We start from the raw sequence: 10462 nt of genomic DNA on the forward strand, positions 1-10462 counted from the left end.
TGTAAATGAAATAGAAAAATTAAAAAATAGTTTATTTGTTGACTAAATAAAATTTAATGAACATTAAGGATATATATAATAAACCACACCATATAGTAAATAGAAATTATACACTACATAATTATAGTTAATTCAACAAATACAAAAAATATTATTTACATATATATATATATGTAATATAATCAATAAAAAAAAATTTAGTTTTTAAACGACAATATATCCCCGCGGTGTACCACGGATGAATATCTAGTTTTGTGATTATTTTTCAATAACAAGATGTGTAGGCCTGTAGCAGGGCCGGTTCATTCAACGGAATGACCGGGTGTGACTACAAAAAAGATCTTGTTTTTTACCAAAATGTAGACAAATGAAAGTAAAATATGTCACAAAATAAAAAAAATTGAAGTAAAGTACATTGGTTTTATATTTCATTGGGCTTATTCATTTGTTTATTAAGTTTGGGCCTCAAAATTAAACTTCAAAAAATAAATTTAGGGTTCTTTTAGATATAGATTCAGCATAATTAAATATATATATATTAAAAATATCATAAAATTTTGGCCTTAATTTGATGGTCCCTGTGCAAATGCACTTGTTGCACATGTGTCTCGCCGGCCATGCCCTATAGTTAAAGAGTTCTTCTAGAAAAATAATCTCTAAAGACTTCTACAAACATTATAACACTTTTAGATTAGAAAATAATAAAGGTTACACTTTCTCTTTCTTATCATGGTGTTCATGATCAAGACCAAACCATTTCATAGGTTTTGTGGATATATTGATTTTCTTAGTGGATTTTTGTCTTTGAATAACTAGTAATATTTTTTGTGCAATATAATTTTTAAAACAATTTCCATAAGACATATAGCCAAAAATTATTATAAATTCCATTGTATGTAATAAATATTATTTACAAACACTCATGTCATCTTGTTGGGTCCATAAAATATGTCAAATAAAATTTGAAAACTCATAAGACTTTGATATTTGACCAAAAAAAAATCTAAAGTTCCAAATATATTGTATTATACGGTGAATAATTAGGTTCTAGATATTTTTAATTTTAATTTTAATTAGGATTTTAATTTGAGATGTTAATTTCAGTGTATGTCATTTTTTTGAGACTGTGGCGTTAGAACTCATCTCTGAGTTTGTAAAAGTCATTCCACGGGTTCTCCTTGCTGATATACTTCCTCATTTGCAAAAGGGTCTTGAGGCCAAAAGCAGGCCTGGAAGCACATACTCTATCCTCTCAATCACAAAAATTCTCTTGAAGGCAAAACATGGAACCTTTCATGTCAATCCATCGCTTCTTTTAAACAACACCTTGGAGTTTCTCTACTTCACTCGAATTGCTAACAAGAGTGAGTTTACCATCTACCTATTTGGAGCTCTAGGTGCTTTGGTTACTGAGTTGTGCAAACAACACAACCCTTCAATGTTGCTGTTTCTGGAATCACGAATCTTTCCCGTAATCCAAGAGCTCCTCAACGATTGTCTGACTTATGAGACTCTACTTCCATTTCTATGTGGTTTGGTGACACAACTCATTAAAGTACAGAGATCAACTCTATCGATCAACGTTGGTTCGATTGGTGCAAGTTCTGTTCCTCAACAATCCTCAAGAGTTTAGGTGGAGCCACTACAAAAAAATGGATGTATTACATCAATTAAATTGTATCGAAAAACTAAATAAAACTAATTTAAATTACTTATTAATAATTGATACAAAATATCTAATTTAACATCATTAATGATAATTGATATTAATATTAATTTATTTGACATCAATTCATCATAATTGATGCAAATTTATATTTGTTTGTATCACTTTCAAAATACTGATACAAATATATATATATATATATATATATATATATATTTCCATCACTTAAATAATTGATGTATTTATTAATTTTTACTAACATCACTTCAAAAATTTACATCAATAAAAGTGATGCTAATAAAATTCATATAAATTATGCCAAAATTAATTATACCATTTAGTTTCGATTGTTAAAACTGATGTATTTTTACCTTAATTTGCCTCGTTTAAAACATTTGAGACTAATAAAACCAATTTTATTTTAATAAAAAAACTTAAAATATTATTAAAATATTAAAATAAATTATGTTTGCGTCAATTTTTAAGTAAACGATAGAATATATCCAATAAACTGAGTGCTAATAAATTTTTATTGTGCGAGACACTTATAGCAAACATAATTGTTATTTACTAGTTTCCTTTAGTTAACCGAAATTTATGGCAAGTAAATATATTTTTGATCAATATCTAGCAGTTACAATATCTTCTAATTCAGATTCAAATCTTTTTGATCAATATATAGCATTTACAATATCTCCTAAGTGATAAAAACTACACGAGAATCAAAGCTTAAAACAAAATTTTCCTCATCTTCTAATTTCTATGTCATATAATGTGACATCAAACTTCTCCGTGAGTCCAGCACTCCATCTTTCCGGTGAAGATGTTGAACCTCTCCGCTAAAGAACATAGCTGTCGGCATCTCAAAGATTTGTTTTTCTAATGTGTTCCATGTGATGATGATGTAGAGTTCTTGTACTGGTGCTTTACGGAGGAGACATGTTCTTCTAGCAAAGATTGGGAGAAAATCCAACCAGAGCATCTTTCTTTCATGGTAGTCGCCGGTGCAGCACAGGTTAAATCTGTTTCCTCGAGGCGGATGGCTGTTTTGGTGAAGGAGAGTGATTAGGGATGGTGGCTTTGTTGAGAGGCGTAGTTTCTTGACCGTGGAGCAGTGGTTGTTATGGCTGGGCTTGAGATTCTGGCCGGAGTTAAGATTCTGACCGGAGTTAAGATTCTGCCCGCTTGAGTTGCCGTAATCTCTTTTATTATCCTCTCTAATTTTTTTTATTAAGTAATTTTGTTGTTTTGGTCAACTATTGTAATTTAATTAATATTCTTCTAATTGTAATTTGTACCACAATTTCTTCAGTTATTTTAATTTGGAAGAAAAATATTCTATTTTATTTTTAATTATTAATGTAAATAACTCGATTATCAAAATTAATTATAAAAATTGAAATTAATTTTAACATCAATTAAACCGGCATTAATTTTAAATAATTGATAGAAATATTTAACATAATTTATTGTAATCGGTGCAAACTTTAGATCATTTTTTGTAACTGATGTATATTAACATCATTTTAGAAAATCGATGTAAATACTTTGTATATTAACATCAGTTTCAAATAAACCGATGTAAATTATTTGCATCAACAAAATGTAAATCATTTGTTAAAGTGATATAAATTATTTTTACATCATTTAAAACTGATATAAATATATAAAATAAATGATGTTAAATAGTTATTTTTTTTTATAGTGAGCATGATATTTAGGATGCTTACTGGCCTTGTTTCATCGCCAAAAGCAGTTGGATATGGAATCAATGGGCTCAAGCTTCTTGTTGGGACAGGGACTCTTAGTTACAATGACACAAGTCCTTTCATGTCTGAAATGTGGGCAGCAGTTAACTCTCTGGTTGAGACTCAGAAGATCCTCTTGTTGTCACTCTTTGTTGTGAAACATGGAGTTGGCCCGCTCATCACAGATCTGAACGCCATGAGAGGCACAAACTTCAAATCCGTATTGGTGAATTGGATTCCAGATTTGAAACTTATCAAGGGAGAATATGATGTGAAGCTCGCTGTGGTTGCTGGGACAAGAGTGATTTGTGATCCTCGTGCATTTGAACATGAGTCGTCCCATGAAAGATGGGGTTCGTTTGTGGAAAACATCTTGGTCCTTCTCATCAAGAAGCAGAAGAAAGGAGATTCAGAGGATCTTATTCTAGAGGTTGAGGATCCCAAGCTTTTTTTGGTAACCTCCTTATCTAAACTGACAGAGGATCATCCAGGGAAATACCTTGACATGTTTGCTAAACATGTTAATCAAGGATTAGTGGCTGAGTTACAGAAATGGTGCGATGCTTACAATGTCAATGTGGAATTGCCTCCAGTGTAATTTAATTTCCTTTGAGATGTAAAAAACATATACTACATACAATTATCTCACAAATCACACAACTTAAGAAAGTAGTTGATGAATAAGATCTTGAATATGTCATAAAGGAAGTTAGAAAATTCATTTGGAACTATATTTTGGAAGATGTAGGTTATAAAGTTATCATAACGATTGGTAAAACCTATCATACTCAAAAACTTCATCTTGAACAAACATGAGGATTTTGCCTTTGAAAAATCAGTCATAGTGAATTTTTGAAAAAGAACATTAGCAGGAAATGAAAAAACACAAAGATACAAAAAAAATTCCAAAAAACATTGATTAGTAATTACCGGTTCAACACGAGAAATTAATCCATCATAGAACGGCAAGCCAAAGCTTTCTGAACAAAGGAATTGATAAAGGTATGTAAAATCAAAATAATGGGAGAATTATGATTAGTAAAAATAACAAAAAGGGTGACAACAAAAGAAAATAAAAGATATGCATTTACATGAATATCTCGAGACATGTTCTTCTTTCTTAGGAAGTCATGTAATGTTCTGAAACTCATTCAGATCATTCAGATCATTCAGATCATCTGAATGGAAAATACAAATCTTAGTATAAAAAAAGAATTACAAAAAAAAAACTCTTTTAAATGCTAAATAAAATCAAAAAGTCGAATATGGTTGCATACAGATGAACGAGTTGACAATATATGAGTTGAACAAATAGGGTTGTTCAACCCAAAATAGTAGATGAGAGAGTTCAACTAAATTCCTTTATAATTTTTTCATTTTTTCAATTTTTTTGGTTGAATGGGTTGAATAATTTTGCTAACCTCTTCAACTTAAATGGTGAAAATTGGCTAAATAGTTGTTTCAACTTCTTCAATTGTGCAACTATTTTCACCCAAAGTGCATCAACAAACTATAGAGTCTGGTTGATTTGTGTACTAAAGAACAAATAAAAATGGTAATGTCACATATAAAAAATGAAGATGTTGAATCAAAATATATCAATCAATAAGTGAACAAATGGGTTATAAAGAGATCTCACAAGTAAAAAAGACATTGATATATCAAGTAGACTAACAGTGTCAAGGAAATTAATCATTTTATTAGAATAGAACCCGTACTAGAGCACGTGTTGATATATTAATTTGTTTTTATGTTTATTTTAATTTTAAATTATTATAACATATATGTTTTGTTTTATTGGTTTTAAAAGTATTTATTATTGTTTTTTTTTTTGGAAAAAAATAATAATATTATTTATACTTAATTTGTCATATTTGGAAGGTAAGTTCTTTTTCGACATCTAAAAGTTTTGTTACATCATATCATATGCAGAATCTGGCTTATAGAAATTTCATCTATTTTGTAAGATCTATATTGTTAATTTTTTATCATATGAGTGTACTAACGATTTTTTATATGATTTGGTAGTATGCGTGGGAGCAAGCTGAGTTTGACAATTTAAGTCGCAAGACAAGGATCAGTCTGCACTACCACCTTCAAAAGCAGAACAGGAAGATACGCCATGCTTTTTCATATAGCTGGAGACTGTAAGTGTCTTGTAATCTGCTTCTGTATCCATTCTATTCCCAAAAGTGGGACAGTCATTACCAACAATCTCTTACTAGAAAATCTCACTGTAACCAACAAGAAAACATATTTATATACTTAGTCGTATTGCTTTGCATTTTAGATAACTTGATTAGCATAGGATGATGATTCATCTGCCACCCGTGGCTTTTGGTTACTTTTGTCGGTTGGGTGAGGTATGTTGGATATGGGCTTTGCCCCTAACATTTACAGAAGCCCAAACAGAAGATATTAGGAGGTTTTGGGCCTGAAGTCTTGGATCTGGCACATCAGATCGCAGGGGTAAAATCGTCATTTTACGAAGAGACAGAAGAAACCCTAGGTCAAGGTCCCACTATAAATACCTGATGTCATTGTCAAGTCAGATGATCCACTTTTTGGGCAATTAGAGAGAGAAGAACTATTATTTTCGTATTAACTGCGCTAAGCTCTTTAATTGTCATTTTCTGTAAACCCTTCTTGAATTCTACGTTAAATAAAAGAACATGATCCGATTTATTCCCACTAAGATTCGTATTATATTAATATCGTCGATTTCGTACATCAACAAGGTAGATATTCTGTAGTGCAGTCACTATGGATGAAAACTCAAACAAGCATGTGCTCGAATGTAGCTGATATCTAAATTCTCATGTTTGTGAGTTTATTATTGCGTTGGTGGATTAAATAGCAGCGATATCTAATGTTATATTCATGGCAAGACAATATCTCTGCTTTCCTTATCGTCTATGAATTGGTTGGTACTTGCAATACTGAAATTTATTTCTGACATGGACTGGTTTATTCAATAATCAGTAAGAAGTTGAGATTAAAATTTTTTACATGTGATCGTTGTTGAAGCAGTCAGAATAATTCTCTATGATTCCCATGATTCCAAGATTCTAATTATTCATTTGTATTTTACTACTTAGTGTACTCTATATTATCTTTTGGTAGTGTTCTCGAACACGATTGAATAAGTCATATGAGGATCCGAGGGGCCTATATGCTAACTTGCCAGAAATCCGAATGAATGATGAGTTAAGGTCAGATAGACACCAGTCACACCACGTGACTTGTGGATAAACCATAAGACAGTCGTATACAAAATTGTGAACATAACCCTAACCCTAATACAAGAGTCAAAGAGAAGCAAGTCTTAAGAAAAATTTATTAAAAATCGAAAGGTGGTGTCTAGAACAAATCATGGCTTTGAACAATGGTAAACAACTTATTTACAACAAAAAAGGATCAAGGAAAAATGGAAAATGATGATACCAATTAATGAGACTATAGGTAAGGCATGTAACTTTGGGATTTGATGATTTGTGCGATCTAGTTTGATCGAGACTTATCAATGGTCCTAAGGTGATATTGGTGTGACCAAATCGGGACATTAAGCCATTGGAGATTATGATATTTATAAAAAAAGAGCCGTTGACCTTTAACTCTGTGTGAGAAAGAGGAGGAGGAGGCTTAATCGTTGACTTGATTGGTTCATTGTTATCATACGATGAGTGGTTGATCTTGACTGGTTTAGAAAAACAATGCAATTTTTGGCTTTGTGAACCAAACAATATCCCTTGTCTTAAATATTGAACCGGTTAGCAAGATAAGGTAAATTTAAGAGCCGGTTATCTCTAACCCATGACTATTGTGTGGGTTGGTCTAGCTTGATTGTGGACCGAAGTGACATCAACCAAATGCTAAATTGCTTCCATCAAAAGATGACTTTTAAATTGCTTCCAAGGAAATAAATTTGGAATTTTGATTGGGTTGTTTAATCAAATGAACAAACACTCCTTTTTTTTTCTAAAATTCCAAAATTAATCACATTCATCGTATTACACAACGTCATAACAATCCATTGAATCGAATAACTGAACGTCAAGGCCTACTCCAATTCATATCTTTTTTAGGATTATTATCCCTTATAAAAGAAACCCTTTGATCGGTCCAACTGAACTATCTTGGTAGATTCCAAAATGACATTTTAAATTTCGTGGAAGTTGTAACATAAATTTATTATATACACTGCTGCTAAAATACCAAGAATATTATAGGAGCTTCTGGAATCTTCATCGCCACGAAGCCCCAAAAGCCAATTTCACTATTTTGATTTTCCACAAAATTTTCTCCCATTTCCAAAACTTTTTTTTTTTTTAATAATCGATTGCTTCGTCGTTAGTTTTTTCCCATCTCCTCTCCTCATTTTCATCTCTTTTTTATTCCTTTCTGCTTTTAAAAAATACATACACAAAGAGAGAGTCTCCATCGGATCCGTCTTCTTCTCCTCCAAACCGATCTAATCATCATCTTCTTGTTTCTTCCAGGTATCCTTGATTTTTTTCTTTTTCGAATTATATGATTTTGATTAGATTCATTAGACCATAGATCTATTCAAATTCTGATCATCGATTGATCCGTTGATTTTTTTTGTAGAAATCTCGCCGTTGATTGTTGTTATGGCGGAGGAACACAGACTACAAGAGCCAAAACTATGCGCTAACAATTGTGGTTTCTTCGGAAGCACCGCTACGCAAAACCTTTGCTCCAAATGTTTTCGAGATCTACAGCATCAACAACAAAACTCCTCCACCGCTAAACACGCTCTTAATCAATCCCTAGCCGCCGCCGCCGCTTCCGCCGTTTCTTCTCCCGACGGTGGTGCTGCTGCGTCGTCCTCTGTATCGCCACCGCTACCTCCAGCTGATTCGAAAGAAGTTGTCAAAACGAATTTGGGGAAACGAGCGGCGGCTGAGAAGGAGGAGGAGGAAGGGCCGCCGCAAGATCCGAAGCGTTGTTTGACTTGTAGGCGGCGAGTTGGAATAACGGGGTTTCGTTGTAGGTGTGGTTTTGTTTTCTGCGGGACGCATAGGTACGCGGAGCAGCATGAATGCTCCTTTGATTTCAAGCGGATGGGGAAAGATAAGATCGCTAAGGCGAATCCGATTGTGAAAGCTGATAAGCTCGAGAAGATTTGAGATGTTGTTGTTGTTGTTGTTGTTGTTATTGCTTGGTTTGTGAGTTTGGATGAATGAAACACATACACATGAATGAACCAGAGAGAGCAAGAAACATGCTAATGTAAATTTTAATCTTTATCATTTTAAGCTTATTTGATTTCTTCAGTTTGGTCTCAGATTTGCTTTGTCCAAGTGTTCGTTTAGCATTATTGATTTGATTGTTCTGTTTGATGATCATGTAGAATGTGAAACGTGTAGAATTGGGTTTGGTTCGTCATGGGTTTGGCTACTCTTGTCTTGTCTGCCAAGTTTATGGTCGGCTGCAGCAAAATATTGGGGGTGACTTTGTGTTCTTTTTTTCCCAACCCTCACAGAGAGGTTTGGAACTAAATCGAGATATGAGATGATGGAACTTGTGGTTCTAACTCACGTTGACGCACTATTTTGATATAGCATCTTACAAAATAATGATCAGTTAAAATATACAGATTGGGATGAAATGATGTGGTACTGGTCTTATGTTTCGATTCAGTCCAACCTTGTTTGTTACTTATAACAATTCCTCTGTACCCTATTCTTAATGTAAAATGCATCCTGAAAATAACTGAGGAGACCTTACAAAATAATAAAGAAAAATTTGTACTATGTTAGGTTACGAGCTTAAAGATTTAAGTATTTCTTGAACCCTTTACAAACCAAGATTTTAAGTCGTTTGATTTGAAAACAGAGAAACCGCTAGTGTCAAAATAGAAACCAAGAAATTAAGATAGAAAAGTTATTCAAACAGAAAACATATACTGTATAACCAGAGTAAATAAATAAATAAAAATTAACATATTGTTTTTAGGGCATTAATCACAAAGTTTGACGTGGTTCTTCTTCTTCCAAGTCTTCTTCATCATGCAACTCGAACCCTCATAAGCCTAAAATTGCCCGAATCATCAATTTATTCATCGGCAAGTTAGAGACATTATTTATGGCGGAACCACCAAAGCATAGGGTTTTAATGGTTTTTGATTTCTTCTTTCCAAATTTTGGTGGTGTCGAGAATCACAACTTATCTCTCTCAATACTTGTTAATGCTCGGTCATGTAGATAAATCAAATTCTCAAAAACCTTTTATGCTACTTAATTAGATATGATGTTACTGAAAATTAAAATACAAGTTTGAGCATTTATCATCGGTAGCTATAATCAAGTAATGTAGCGTAATGTGACAGAGCTTGGGCCAAATTTGTTCTTTTCTTGGGTACTGTTCCTTTTTAAAAAAATCTAAACTCCAAAGGACTATAATATCCAAAGAAAATCGAAAGGTATTTTCAATCGAATTCACAAAAAAAAAAAAAAAACAAATTGTTTAACGTTTGAATCTCCAATTTACATGCTAAAAACATTAAACTGGAACATATTTGTATATTGAAATAGGAGAAAATCGCTTAGGTACGGGTTATGTATAGGCGGAATACAGTGCAAGATGCATCAATTGGTGCAAACTGCACCAGGAATTTGTATTTCCTCACTTTGATATTGTACTTGTAGTTACCCATAAAGACAAAACCACCGGTCACCTAAATCACTTTGTTTGCTTCATCTCTAGACCATAATTTCATAATATTGCTCATATGATAGCAGAATAGGTTTCTTTAAATCTGATTTCTATTACTTACAGAAGAATGTTATTGCAACTGCACAAAACCCCAAAAGATAGCTAAACTGAAGATTTCAACAAGCCTGGTAAGAATTTTTGTATTATTTTTCGAAATTTACCATTACACCTATATAGTAAGAAACATCCATCATTATGAATATATATAGATCATGAGATTATAAGCCAAGTTTATTCAGATCACAAACAGTTCATAATAAATACGATAGAGAAAGCTGTTTCCCGTAACTAAAATATAGAATGCCCTGGA

General features: G+C 32.5%; 1 protein-coding gene across 2 annotated transcripts; it reads left to right on the forward strand.

The window, feature by feature from the left end:
* LOC104786973 (zinc finger A20 and AN1 domain-containing stress-associated protein 3) lies at positions 7644-9157 on the forward strand. 2 transcript variants are annotated; one of them, XR_002038129.1, is made up of 3 exons: positions 7644-7913; positions 8023-8667; positions 8789-9157. XR_002038129.1 is itself a non-coding variant. In XM_010512457.2 (2 exons), the coding sequence occupies exon 2, from the start codon at positions 8046-8048 to the stop codon at positions 8562-8564; it is 519 nt and encodes a 172-aa protein (XP_010510759.1). In that variant the 5' UTR covers positions 7644-7913; positions 8023-8045; the 3' UTR covers positions 8565-8722. The 2 variants fall into 2 exon arrangements, 1 of the variants encoding a protein (XP_010510759.1); XM_010512457.2 differs by lacking the exon at positions 8789-9157 and having other exon boundaries at positions 8023-8722.

Source organism: Camelina sativa, chromosome 5 (assembly GCF_000633955.1).
Source record: "Camelina sativa cultivar DH55 chromosome 5, Cs, whole genome shotgun sequence".
NCBI lineage: Eukaryota > Viridiplantae > Streptophyta > Magnoliopsida > Brassicales > Brassicaceae > Camelina > Camelina sativa.